This window comes from Pteropus medius, unplaced genomic scaffold (assembly GCF_902729225.1).
Source record: "Pteropus medius unplaced genomic scaffold, Ma_sr-lr_union100, whole genome shotgun sequence".
NCBI classification, from domain to species: Eukaryota; Metazoa; Chordata; class Mammalia; order Chiroptera; family Pteropodidae; genus Pteropus; species Pteropus medius.
Window position 1 is genome coordinate 9,593,024 of NW_024350319.1, and position 15,302 is coordinate 9,608,325.

Here is a 15,302-nt window from a genome sequence, read left to right on the forward strand (position 1 = left end):
TTTCTAACCCAGAATAATAGGTATTCAGAAAAATCTGAACCAGGAGAAAATAGGCAAAGTACAAAGTTTTCTTGGATTGAAAGACAGGACACAGTATTAAAAACGGCATTTTTTTTTCTTTTTTTTTTGAAGATAGTCTTTGCAAATATAGCATCTCAGCACCTTTTCAAGAGCAATGTTGACACGCCTCTGTTAAAATAATAAATTAATGTTTCCACTCAGCTGATCTATTTGGCAGGAACAATAAGTTCACACAGCAGTCATGGGCAAACCCATAGGACTCCTGAGTTAAAAAGCATAAGAAGCCATCCAGGGCTGTGTTTTCAAACTAACAGGCATTGGGAAACAGGAGACTTCCTTTTTCCCATTATTCATGATGGCATCCAGTGACCTATATTAGGCCTCCTCTATAATACACTTGTGCTGGAAATTAAAAATTCAATAAGAAAGAGGGAAGAATCTATTTTAATAATGGGAAGATGGCAGGGACATTTGTCATTTATCAAGATATCAGTACCAACCTGTCATGTGTTTAAAAACCCAGACATGCACACACACACACACACAGACGTGTATGTGCACACACACAGGGTGAAACTATAATATATTGACAAGGCAGCTAAGTGTAGGATTAAAAAAGGGAAATATCTAAGATTTGATGACCATATTTTAAAAAGGTTGGCTGTGCAGATCACTGTTTGTAGAAGTCAGGATTTGCAACCAGCCTACTTAGAGAAATATTCTCCTTGGCAGAATGGCTACATATGTGGCCAGTATAGAAAGAAAATCCCACTAGATACTTATCTTGAACATCCCCTCCATGTAAAGACTTTAGAACACTACAAAAGATGTGAAACTCAAAGACAAATAGGCCTGAAATTAGCAGCCTCTTTAGAATATGTTCACACATCTAAAGTTTATATAGGCTTTAAAGGTCTTTCCTTTTTTCTTTTCCTGTTTAAGTCATATGGTTAATCTCTGCAGTTGGTTTACTTCTACTATAATTTGGATTTCTCCTCTCCTTTAATTTTATTTTTTTGTTTGATTTACGATCTCTGTCTCCAAGTTTATGTTAAAATAAGAAAATTAAGAGTAGTTATTCCATTGTCTTTAAAAAATATGAGCTGGGGCAATCTTTTTTCTTTAATTCTTCCGTGCCTTGACTCTCAAGAGAGTTAGTTATCTTGAAACTTTTCATCCTATATTATGTCTTTCTTTTTATACTACAATAATTTTCAAACTTTAATGCGCATACAGTGACCTGCTAATTCAGATGATTGGGGTGGAGTCTGAGAATTTGCATTTTGAACAAGTTTCCAGGTCAGGCAAATCCTGTTAATCTGTAGATGACACTTTGAATTGCGCTATTTTATATTGCTTTGAAGGAAGGCACTAGACAACATTTCATTATTCCTTGCACCAGAGAAACGTGTAAGTAAAGAATAGCTATTTCCCAAACTGGCTTGGTAATCTGCTTGTCGTTGAATCCCAATTTTTGTAACTGGGCCCTGTTCTTGGCCATTTAAGCGTGGGGCCCAGAAGTCCTTAAGACTTCAACAAGGGACATACTAATCTGTGCTCATTGTGTTTATTTATCCATTTCTATCATTGGACAATATACTTCTTAAGGACAGGGACTGTGCCCATATCTATTTTATTCTCAGACCTAATATAGTGGTAGTTTGCCAACAAAATACCAAACAAGTGTGTTGTTTACACTCTACTTCTTTCAGCTGAATTGTCTACAGATAATTCAGGTTTCTTTGAAATGACTTCAGCAACAACTCATTTTCTTTTTTTCTATAATTACCACAACCGCTGCTCGAGTTTAGGCCCTTTGCCTTGCACATGGGTAACTGCTAATATAGCCTTGTCTCAGTGCCTTTGCAGAGATTGCTCCCTCTGCCTAAACTGTATTTACCTCTTATCACCATGCACACGAATGCATCCTTTATGACCAAATCAAATGTTACCTCTTTCATGAAGCCTTTTGAAATATCTCTAATTAGAACTCATATTTCCTGCTCTGAAAATCCATAGCATTTGGACTTTTTTAAAAATAGAAATTATTATTCTCTACTACATATTATTGCCATTTATGTCTAATCTCTTCAAGTAGTCCATAAACTCTTTGGGGGAATACTAGCTCTTACATAATTGTTTCCCCAGAAACTAATATAGTGTTTGATTCTAACAGGTATTCAGTGAACATTTTATTGATTAATGTATAAATAAATGAGCAAATGAATGAAAGAAATAATACCTGATAGTATTTTTTTTTTTTTTAAGTTTACAAGTCCCTTTGCCACTCACTGAAATACTTACGAATTTCAAAACAGTTTACTTTAGTAATAGGGGTCACAGTAATACCAAATGAGGCGAGTTCTAGGATTGGATTTTGATGTAAAAGTTTCCACAGTTCTACTCAGAGAGACTACCCCTTGCTCTGCCTTACCAAAAGGTTGGCAAATCTATTACCTTCTGTAGAGATTTTGTGACTGGGCACTAGGTTTTTAATAAGTCACTGACAGAGCCATTCCTCAAATACGGGTTTCCATTTTAGTTTCACTTCAGTGGCAAATCACGTTCCAAGACTTCATTCACAATTCTTTTAGCCGTCAATTGCATGGTAAAAAAAAACAAATCTTAGCACCCAAACCCAAGGTTATACTCTTAGGCCTTAAGAAGCAAATACAACAACCACCACAGAAAGCAGAAAACAAGACCTAAGTAAAGGAGAACTGATTATTACCCAAACTCTATCTTCTAATTGTCTCCCAGAAAGCATTTTCTTTGTTCACAAAGAAAGTGACTTGCCTTAGTGAAAATACTTTTATATAAAACTTCATGATGGACATAAGTAAAAAGGAAAAAATGGTAGCAGTATCTCTCAACCCACTACATAAATGGTTAATGAAGTTGTACAGAGACTTAGAGGAAAATTAATGAAAACATTTGTTATAATTCAGATCATGTTTCTCTTCTACTCAAAATCCTAGGATAGTTCCCAATTTCCATTAGAATCTTTTAGTGACTTACAATGAGTTCCATGGTGATCTGGCCCTTAGTTTCCTCTTTGACCTTCATTATTAAATTTCCTTCATATTCACTCTGCCCCAGCCCCACGGACTTCCTAGTTGTATCTCAAACACACTAGACATGTTCCCTCCTTCAAACCTTCACTTTAGCTCTCTGCTGGATCACCCTTCCTACCCATGTGTCATATGATCCACTCTATCATCTCCTTCAAGCATTTGCTCATTTGTCATTCAATCAATGAGTGTACCATGATATTACTTAATATAGAAATCCCCACTTCCCATAACCAGCATTCCCAGTTCTCCTTACCTTGTCTTACTGTTCTTTTATCCCCCATAGCATTGTTTACCTTCAGACATTCTGTATAATGTGCCTATTATTTCATTATTTATTGTTTTTGCCTGTGTCCTCCACTAGGATATAAAGTCCTTAAAGGCAGGCTTCATTGTCTGTTTTTGTTACTGATATATATGGTGTACAGCATTAGAGAAATTTAATATTTGCTGAATGAATGACCAAGAGATGGAAAAACAATTAAATAAACAAAAGATTCAGGCAGACTTGTCTCAGAGGGTACACCAAAGTAGCTTAAAAAGAAGAAAATATATACGTTCAGAAACCATGCAATTAAGATAGGAATTTAAGGCAATTTGTTCTGCAAACCTCTGATTCTTATTTAGTTTGGTAGAGCATTGGTTCCCAAATATGAGCCTACGTCAGAATTACCTGCAGGGGCTGTTTAAAACGCAAATTACTGGGCCTGCCCCGAGAGTTTCTGAGTTGGTGGTTCTGGGGCAAGGCCCAGATTTTGCATTTCTAACAAATTTCTAGGTAATGTTGTTGTTGCTGCTGTTCCTGGGACCATACTTTCAGAACCACTGTGATAGAGAAAGACTTAAAGATATCAGGAACCATATTTAATTATCTTGAAAACATTTGGTCCTGTAATCTTTATACTATTGCTGTAGTGTTATGTGAACATCTAAAATTATTTTTATTATGATTATTTTTTAATGATGAGAAATTTTTTAACCTCCTACAAAAATCCTACTGCTGCTCTATCATTTTATTCTTCACTTTCTTAAGATCTTGCTCCTTTGTAATCGTGCCAGATGGTGCTGCTCATTAGCTTATGAGGAAGTGATGCTTTATCATTCTCGACAGAGAGACAAATCATTCTGTTCTCTGACTTTGAGTCAGGAATCAACATTTGGGTGTATGTTCAACCTACTATTTGTTCTACAATTTTGCTCATTAGGTATTTATTACCCTGACAATATACGAGCTAGTCATTATCCCTCTGCCATGTTATTTCTTTCAAATTATATTCATTTAAAGTTCATATTGGCACTGTTTGACAATTGCCATCATCACAGCTTTACCTCCACTAATATGTAATTTCTCTTTTGCCTAAATTATCTGGGTGAGGTGATTATCTAGGAAGTATATGCATAAAATTAAGATATTGGGTAATATTCCATTCTCTGACTCACCATGTTCCAATTGAAAACTGGGGCAATGGGTATCGCTGATTTGTGAAAAACAAAACTTCAGCACAAAAAGTAACCTAATTAGAAAAGCATATAATTTAATGAATAGTGTAAAATAAAATAATAAAATAAAACCCGAAACAGTGAAACATCGGCAAGGTGACAGGGAAACTTTTTCCATAAGAAGTGGAGACTCGGTTAGAATTCAGGCTCTGAAAGAAAAATAACATACTTAAGATATTCAAGTATTGGAGCAAAAATACATTTTTAATTGATAATTTTCACTGAAAGGATAATTGAAGTTAGTGCTAGATAATTCATGCAAAGGCACTATTACAGGCACGTGTGTAACAGTCTCTTGGTATGAATAGGTCTTTTATTCTCAAGAATGCTTCTGTATACAGTTGCAATATTAAATAGGTCAATTTTTTTTTTAATTTTTGTTGATTGGACTGTAGGAAAAAGAGAAGGAGTTTTGTTTGGAGGTTTCTGGAAGGGATTGTCAATCTGTCTTAAATCTTGTAGTTAGTAGATCTAAGACCATTAAATCTTTATTAACTAAGATGTTAATACCCTTGTGATAAAATGAGTATCCCATAGCATACTTATATCTTTGTGGAGGCACAGAACCTTTGAAGATAAATGCAAAACAAAGAATGGTTGCTTTTCAAGGTGACTTTTCTCCAATATATTCTTTATTTCTAATACATTATATTGTCCTAATCCGTCAGTCCCTAACAAATACAGTTGGGTTTACTTAGGAGTGTATTAAATTTTCTTCCATCAATGGAGCAAATTTCACTTATGCTTCCTAGTGATCACAATTAATTTGCCCTTTATCTCTTTTCTATCTTTACTTCACTCATAACTCATCTGATAGCTCACTGTTCCACTTTAATTAGGAGAGGAGACTTCTAAAGAGTGAACCATTGGCAATTATGTCACCCTTACATAAAATATGTAAAAAACAGAAATGACTGCATAACTGGTTCATCATATTTTCCTTAGCAGGTGGATTCTCGGTGGGCAGAGAGTGTGTTTCTGGTGTTTTTTTCTGCCAAGCACATTGTGGATATTCAATAAATATTAAATAATAAGAAGAATTTCCTAATGAAGATGAAGATTTTTCTATATTAAGCAGATGGCACTCAGTAGGAGCAGCCCATTATTTACAAGTATGACACAAGGTACTGGCAATTGTCTAGGAAACATGGCTCTCACTTCAGATGCTGATTATATGTTAAAGCAAACTTTTGTGAAAAACAGCTTGATCAATATTAGTTAACGTTTGTGATGTAAACTGTGAATAGGGATGGACTTTGCGTGTATAACTGTAATTCTGCTGTTTTGATTATTGATATTGGCTTCAACTATAAAAGTTTCTTGCTATTTGCTGCAAAGCAAGTTTGGGCAAAACACTGTATATCTGATTTTATACCCATAGGCTCCCCATTTGATTTGGATCTCATTATTGTCTGATTTCTAAATATATTTTTTTTCAGGTCCTTTGAGTATCTCTTGGTGGTTACTAAAACTAGATGTGAATACCTCCATATTTGCAATGCTTATGTCAGTAGCTGAAACCTCAGTGGAACTAACGAGAGTTAATTAGGCATTCCCAAAATACACATCGTTTTATGATTTTGCAGATCACCCCAATGAAAATAACAGTCTAATTTCGTCAAGTCATGTAAATTATAGTGAGAGGGATGATGAGAGTAGGCAATTCTCAGTTCTTTGGAGAAGTTAATTTTGTTGTCAGCACATCCACATTTCCAAAAATCACAAACTATAGGCAGAACTTTCTAGCACAAGTGAGATTTGGTGATCATATACTATTTCCACTTCTAACGTCTGCCTTCTGTATAAGATCTATGCAAATAGGGGCTTTCAAAGATGTAAAACTAGAAGCTTTATCTATTACGAGCTTAGCAAGCAGCTGCCATGCTTTCTCATAAAGTATAGAAAATATCCTGTTTACTAACATACACCCACAAACGCTCATCCACATACACTCACACCAAGCTACTCTATTTCGGCAGAGCTTTTTTTTTTTTTCGGTTTGAGATAGGAAGCACAGAAATGTAGCATTATTCAAGTATTTTACAAACATTTTACTCATTCTTTGAGCACATATTCCCTGGGTACTAACTAGGTGTCAGACATTGTCCTAGATGTGGGGAATCCACTGATATTTGAAACATATTCTCTGGTTTTAGTGGGAACTCATCAGAGATCCTGGCATGTGTTGGCAGGTTCTTTGCATCAGTTTCACCACTTTATTTTTAATATATATAAATCATGCTCATCAGGCTGTCAGTAGGTAAGATGAAAGGAGCTGAGAAACCCTGCCATTACAAAAAAAAAAAAATCCCTGAGCGAACTAAAAATATGTTGACCACAAGGATGTGTGGCAAACCAAGATTTGTTCTTGAAGCAGCAAAAGTAAATATTGTGTCAAAGTCCAGGCTTTACCTTATTATGAGATAATCAGAAGACTAGAAATCTCACCTGTGTCTCCACAAGCCCTGTTAAGAAATCATGACCATGTGCTTTTCTCCAAACCTGGAGTCTGCCCAGAACATGAGCTCATAAATATATTAGCGTAAGTAAGGTTTATGATAATATAGAAGATGAATAATCTTTCTATTTGAAAAACATGTATTCTATGACTCAATATGTCTGGAGTCCCCCCAGATATTTTTATGATTTTTCTCCCTCATTTTCCTTAGGTTTTGATTCAAATGTCACATCAGAAAACCTTTCCTTGACAACATCCTCCACCTGCCCCCTCCCCGACCCACCAACTTATTTACCAAACTCTTTTATGTCACTTGTCAGGGCCTAATATGTTATGTATTTGCTCTATTCTGCCTTCCTCCACTAAATTGTAAGTGCCATGAGAGCAGGACTGCATTTTACCCAGTGCTATATCTCTACCCCCTTGAATAGTGCCTGGCACATAGGTTACATTCACTAGCTAATTGCTGAGTGGATGACTCGAGGCTGTCTGGAATTGTTAGTTCCTTAATTTAAGAAGTGATATTGGCCAATAACTCTTAAGGTTGGACCAGAACTTAGAAATCTCCATCCCACTGTGTCTCAACGTTTTTCATACTAATATTCCTTTGCACAATTTACCCCTGTGAGCTTTATGCTTTGAAAGATGTGATCAACAAAAAACAAAAATCACCCTACATTTGTTAAGTAGTATTCATTTCTCGGTCTATAAATCTGAGACAAATATACTGTCATCAGAAATTTTCATAACTAGAGGATATAGTTCTAAAAGTGAATGTATTAATAAGACTTTTGGATATTGGTTGAATAAATTATTCATATTTGACTTTTTGAAATTTTATACCTGGCTCAAGAATCTCTGTAGTCAACTTTATGGTCTCCTTGTACAGCAATCTCAGTGAGGAAACTCCTAAATGAGTCCAACACACAACTCATCAGTGAAGAAACCCAAGACTAGGGTATATCTAGTGACTTTCTCAAGGTCACACCTCTTATTGTAGTAAAGCTTAGGTCACGGAGTCTTCTACATCTAAGATTAGTGCCATGTTTACTGGTCCATGTGGCTTTCCCACTATTGAACTGAGGACCAGCTGCAGTGTTTCTCAAATGTGTTCTATTCCATCTGTTTCAGAATCTTCTGGAGGGTCTTGATAAAAACATAATCTCTCAACCCTGTGGATTCAGAATCTCTAAGAATAGAACCTAGGGCTCTGAACATTAATCATTTCCCTAGGAGTGTCTTTTACATACCACAGTTTGAGAATTAGTCACCTATTATGTGCCAGGATGCTTGATTCTATTTGAATGGAAAAATAAAACATTCAAATCTTATCACCAAACTATATGAATACATATTTATTGAGCTTTGGCCAACAGCTTTTCTCACAGACAGACCCTGAGCCGTGTTAAAATCTGTTTAGTTTTAATATCAAGTTAAAAAATATATGAGCTACTTTGAAATTTGGGGTTTAAATTTGGATAGTTTATTAATTTCTTCTACAAACCTTGTAGAGTGCAAGGTGCCAGGGATTCAAAGATAATTAAGGCAGCCCTAGTGTAATGCAGGAGGCAAATATAGTTTCAAAAGTCTACAGGGAAGCCCTGAAGGGTTTGTGATGCCTTCATATGAGGTCTCAAGCCCAAGAAACACAACCGGCTAAAGTCAGGTGTTTAGTAGGCTGCATTTCTAAAGCTCTTTGCATACTCCTGGACATCTTTCCAAGTCCATCAAATAGTCTCTGTCTTCACAGAAAGAATAATGAGCAGATCTGTGAGTTCTCAGAGGTAGTGGTTAAAAGCAAAAGCTCTATTAGATGTTATTGTGATTGTGATTTTGGTTAGTTTTCAGGACCCATAATCATCCCAACATGTCACCCTTTTCCTTTGTTCTAACAAATGTCCCCTACTCTTCAACATATTTAAGGGTTGAATCATACAGTTCATCAGCATTTTACTTCCTGACATACAACCTTGAGATTGAACAATTCAAAAAATTTCCCAGAAATGGCTTTGTAGAATGTTAATTTAATTCTCCAAATTGTGAAAACTGTTAAAAGACATTTTTCAAAGGTTAGGCTATTGAATATTTCATACCATGAAAACTGCTTTAGGAAAGAGTTAGAGACTAAAGCCCACAAAAATGCGGGAAAATGTACTTGAGGAAACCTTAAAAACTAGAACTTCTTATAAGAATACTAATTTATTATTTTTCTCCATCTTGAAATGTCCTTAGGCATGTTTTCAATGAGCTGACTTCATGGTTGTAGTTTTGTTGTTCTTTCCATGTTACTTTGCAATTCTCCCTGTGGCCATCAGATTGATTTCAACACTGTGGTCATCATTATAGGAAAATGAAGGCATTAATAACTTGGTCTCTATGGACAGATTGTAATAGAAAACCTTATAAATAATTACCTACTAATGGGAAAATTGAAAATATGCACTGTATTATAATGGTCATAATGTAATCATTAAAATTACAATTATGTGACAATGAAAGAACTCATTATGCATTAGTTTATCTTTACATAATGTTAATAGCTAATGAAAGTGTGACAATTACATCTAATTAAGGTTAACAACATTTCTGCACTTCTTAAAAACGGACTGTATTCTGCTTGAAACACTGTATGTGGAGACATTAGTGAAGGTGAGATCCATCTCTATTATGAATTTTGAAATGTAACCATAGGTCCTATCAGAAATGGTAACTTCAGGTCTTTTTGTTAAATGAACTGGAAATGTGAGTTTTGACCAAGGGTAGCTTTATCAAGGATTGTTTCATTGATTTAGTTAAAATACCCATTAGTCCTTTCTTTTCTCACAAGTGTAAGTGTGTATGTGTGTGTGTGTGTGTGTGTGCGCGTGTGTGTGTGTGAGAGACTCATCTGTGTTATGTCTATAACTATAGACTTGTTACAGTAAAATTTCAAGCCAGAGGAAGTTCATCCAGATTTGGGTTATAATGATGGATGGGAGTAGGTGTTGTTTCTTTGCCATAGATTATATAGCACATGACTGTTCCCCACATCCTATCTGTGTGACTTAGGCCAAGTGTAAAACCTCTCTGTGCTTTAGTTTTCCCATGTGTAAAGTAAGTGTGAAATAATATTATCTGCCCTCTGCACTTTCATTAGAAGTAAACTAAATAATATTAATAAATTTCATTGCTAGGGTTCAGCACATGATAAGCATTGGTAAATGTAAGTTACTATTATGAATTATTTTACATCCATATTATAATATTGATAATATTCCAAGCTGTCACTTTTCCTCCACTGACCTTTTGAATGATTTAGGTAATCATGCAGACTTATTTTTAACTCCATAAAAAAATCATTACGTGTATCATATTGAAAACAGCATATAGGTTCTTGATATGTAATCAACATGTTCCAACTGCTCAGGTTTCACTTTCAGAATGATGGATTATGGAATTCCTTCCAGATCTTTGGCTACTATTATCAGTCGTGGGTCATCACGAATCATTGGAAAGCAAAGATTGTTCAAGAAAGTCCAGGTAGAAGTTGGCAGACTTGGTCAGTTGCTCCTGTACTTCCAAGAAGCTATGATGTTGGTCTTTGTTTTTCTTTTGTTCCTGTTTTATGTTAAGCATAAATGAAACATTTCCTCTCCAAGAGGATTCATTCACTCCTATAATGTGAGCTGTCATTGTTATATATCATCTCCATCTCTGCTATCACTTCTAAACATTGATCTCTAAAACTAGGTTAGTTATTAGGCATTTTCTATGTGAAACTTAATCTGTCTAAAATTTGGTTCATCTTTCCAAACCAAACTCTGATTCTGTTATTAAGCCCACCACCTCTTGCTTCATAATATTGATTATATGATTATGTGCTTTATTTTTCTTTTAAAGTTCTTTCTCATCTCATGTCTAGACTATTAAAATTTTATCTATTGTTTCCTATCTTTTGTCTTTTAATTCGCATTTTATACTTCTACCAGATTAATCATCCTAAATCACTTTTGCATTTCATTCACCTACTCACAAATCTTTGATGGCCTCTCATTATCTATAGTATCTTTCACCTGACATCTTGTCCTGAGAATTTTGCCTGACCGTCTATCTAAGTTTGTCACCAACTGGTCCTTACAAATATTCTCTAGCTTAACCAAATGAGTCTGCTCATTATCCTGTCCAACACACTTGAGTTTTGTATCTCTGTTGGCCCTGTTTTCTCAACTGAAATGCCCTACCTTTTGTACTCCTGTCAAAGAAATCTATTCAGGCACAGCTCAAGAGTCAACTACTGGAATCTGCCTGGAGCTGATTTCATACTTAGAAGGAATGTTTTCTCAGCCTTTTTCTTGCAAGAATTTTGTAAAACCTCTTGGCAGAATTAAGCAAAATGCCCTCTGCCCTAAATTCAAAGACCTTCTCCTGGAGGAAGTATCCTCTTAGCTGAGAGTTTATAGGAGAGGACAGACACATGGGATCAACATCGCAGCCCTGACAGCTCCCTCTCCTGCTGAGGGCAGCTGTTTCAATTTCCCATCTTGAAAGGGCCTTTAACTTACCTTGTTTCTGAAAAAGCAATGTTGTGTCATCTGTAGCTGATGCCACTTAGCAAACCCCAGAAAGAGAAGCAGGTAAATACTGAGAATGCTTACTCAACTTTGCCACTAACTAGATAAGTTTGGACCAGTCACTTCCTACAGTTTCAAGGCTTTATTTCTTCTACTCTAAAATGGATGAAGAACCTCAACATTTGATTGCTTTTGTTTTTGTTTTTAAATCAGAAGATCTAAATAGTTCCAAATAAAATTAAAATTGCATTTTAGTTAAAAAAATTTAATTCAAGACAAATCCACCCAATTTTTTATTGCTCTTCATTTCATAGAGGCAAATCCATCACAAATTCTCTTCTCCAATCTCTCTCTCTCTCTCTCTCTCTCTCTGTCTCTCTCTCACACACACACATACACACACACCACCTCTATCAGTTTTTCCCAGAAATCTCTTGCACAATGGGTTCTCCTCTATGTAGACAGAACCGTCAGTGCAATAGGACATGGGCCTAGGATAAGAAGCTTACTTCCTTTTAGAATGTTTTATTTTATACACTGAAAGTATTCTGGTTGGAATATGTAGCTAGGTTGCTTTCATTGATTTTATACACATATATATATACACACACACACACATACATACATACATATATACATATATGTGTATATATAATATAATATAATATACATTATATTATATTAATTATATTATATTGCATTACATTATATTATATTATATTATTATATTATATTATATTATATTATATTATATTATATTATATTATATTATTATATTATATTATATTATATTATATTATATTATATTATATTATATATAATGCTGAATGATTTACCATTTCTGAGTTAGAGATATTGACTATATCTGGAAGTCTTTTTTTCATTTGTACCATCTAAAGTATTTTATTGTTTAACAAAAATAAAACAAAGAAATCAGGCAGTTTACAAACTTACATAGGTGGTTTTCGAGGGTGAAATATGGGGGACGTCTTCATTCTTTTGTTGCTTTTCTTCTTGTGATGACATCATTCGCATCCCTGCTGCCTTATATTCTTTCTCTCTCTGTTCCCGATATCTGCTCACTCTGTTCCCTCTGTATCTCTCTTTGTTTTTTCTGAGAGCTCTTGCTTCTGGTACTTAAGCTTTTCAGTGCCAAGGTGTTTTGAGACAGGCTGATTTGATCATTGTCTTTTCTTCCTCCTTTTAAAAGCCTTTTCTGTCCTGTGTATCTTCTAGATTTCTGATAATGCTGTCATTCTTGTTAGGTTTTGTACTTGTTTTAATTTTATTTGTTCTTAATTTTTTTTTAATTCTCTGAGAGAAAAAGAAAGATTTCATCTTATTCCAGGATTTTCTTCCTGTTGCATTTCGTAATGTAGATATGCAATATATCTTAAAAACCAAAAGAATAGTTAGCAGAGTGTGTGGTGGGGTTATGCCTGATATCTACTTTCTTCATTATAGTATTCTGTATTTTCTGAAGTTATTTCACAGTATATATATATATAAGTCTCTATAGCTAGAAAGAAATAGCAATGAAACTATTTCCGTTTGGCAAGGAAAAATAATGAGTGCCTGTCTTTGCATCTTGCTTCTAATTCTCCATCAAACCTTTTCCTTGTCTGTCTTCACCACCAAGCATGACTACAATGGCTGGCTGAGCTGGAGATGGACAGCAGTCCATGGGAATTGTGGAAGTGATCCGATGGTTAGCGGGCACCTACAAAATTGCAAGTCATGGGTCACTTCTGTTGAATTCCCAAAGCTAATCTCTTGCTGTCAGTCGTTCCTAAATGGAAAAATGCAGGGAATAGCACTGACTGCCTTATGAAATCCAACACCATTACTTAGTCCAATAGGACAGATCAATGATTGGAGATAGAGGTGAGATATGATAAGACTGACTCATTATGATAGCATCACATTGTGATTACAGAGAGTTTTTTTTATTTTGATTTTATCTATTTATTCATTCATTTGTTTATTTTAGCATTCTTATTGATTGCTCTTATTGATTACTGCATGCTCTTTTAAGTTGTATGACAAGTACTGCTGCTTGCTCACTCCTTACAGATAACAACCTCTAAAACAACCATGGCAGGCCAACTAGAAGCTAAGGTGGCAGGAATCAGAGACAAGGGTAATAAACTTTGACCAGAGAGCAGGCCCATTTGTATGTATATGCCCATGAAATTGTTGCCACTCAAGATATTTCATGACTGTGAATTGTAACATTCTAAACACTTTGGTCTTTCAGGTTGTTAACTAAACCTAAGTGTCTATCCCAAGGAATCAACTCACATAGTACAACAAATCAGCATTTTATTTATTTATGCAACAAGCATTTATTGAACATCTATTATGTGCTAAAAACCCTGTAACAATAAGTAACATGAAAATTTAAAGCTCTTAAAGCACCTCTTCTAGTGAAGAATGCTGACATGTTAACAAATAAATGCAAAGCAAGATTATTAAAAAAGTATTTTAGAATAGGTAGCTATTTACAGAATATAGTAGAGAGAGAAGCTAAAGTTATGATAAACCATTTTTTATTGTCTGTGAACAAAATTGTCTTTGTATTGAATTCACTGCAGCTGTTTAATAAATATGTTCAACTGCATATATGAGCTGTCACTGGAAGATAACTTTTTATTGCCATTTTATATTTTGGTAATTCATTTTAGTACTCTTAGTCACTTAATTTCTCAATATCTCATTTTCCTTATGTGTAAAGTTGAGTTAATAATTCATGTATTCAATATTCAAAAATAGGTTAGGGATATTAAAATATATAGGTTAAAGATATTAAAAAATATATATCAAAGAGTTGATTGAAAATGCCAAGGCTATGAATCTATAAACAATTTGAGAACATATATAGAATGAAAGATATTATAGCATTATTATTAGCTTATATATGAGAAAACAAGTGATTAAATATATACATATTATAGAAGACAGATTTATGAAATGTATGCATGTGGCAAATGGTGAGAAAAATCTAGTATCTCCTCTTTTAGAAATAAGGAACATTCTTATTCTTTTAGAAATAAGGAACATTCTTATTCAGATTAAAGGAAGTTTTAGAGGTTTAACATTCCCATGTTTGGTAGATCATAGATGACGATTGTCCCGAATGCTGGGTAAATAATTGAAGAAATCTAAAAATGTGAAATGTGTTGTGCTGAGGTCCTAGTAATACTTTCCTTGAGTAATAATACTTTTATAAATCCCCTAAAATTAATGTTTTTTTTCCTTCCTGAAAAAGTAGTTTGCACAGGATCCTGGTTGGTATTTCAGTGTTAACTTCAAACAAAATATTAGTCTTGATATGTTCATGGTTATATTGGTAAATTATTTTCCATTGATGATTAAATACCTATGAATCATACATTATCAGTTGACAACAGACCTATTGCTTTATGCTTCACCCTTTTCTAAAACTCTTCAAATTGGAATGAAAACCAAAACCACTTTGTTTTTAGAACTACTTTGAATGAAATTTGTAATCCAATCTCTTGCATTAAAGCATCTGACTGCAAAATGTATAAATATTCTCTGTGTCAACATGCAATTTTCTAAATTCACTTAAGCTCAGACTGCTAATAATCAAATAAGACTGAGTTCCAAGCTAGATTAAAGGACAGTTGATTGAGAATGGCAATAGTTCCTGAAGGACCTGGAAGTCCATCAGAATATCAC

General features: G+C 34.5%; 1 protein-coding gene across 10 annotated transcripts in view; it reads left to right on the forward strand.

The window, feature by feature from the left end:
- The window catches only part of ST6GALNAC3 (ST6 N-acetylgalactosaminide alpha-2,6-sialyltransferase 3), a 478,754-nt gene that overhangs the window by 301,924 nt on the left and 161,528 nt on the right, over window positions 1-15,302 (forward strand). Inside the window, exon 4 of one of the 10 annotated variants that reach the window (XM_039838624.1) lies at window positions 5,538-5,634. The exons of the other annotated variants lie outside the window; for them this stretch is intronic. Within the exon in view, the coding sequence (XP_039694558.1) occupies window positions 5,538-5,619 (82 nt within the window). The 3' untranslated portion in view covers window positions 5,620-5,634. Of the gene's footprint in view, window positions 1-5,537; window positions 5,635-15,302 lie in introns of those variants that run through there. 10 annotated transcript variants of the gene reach the window in all.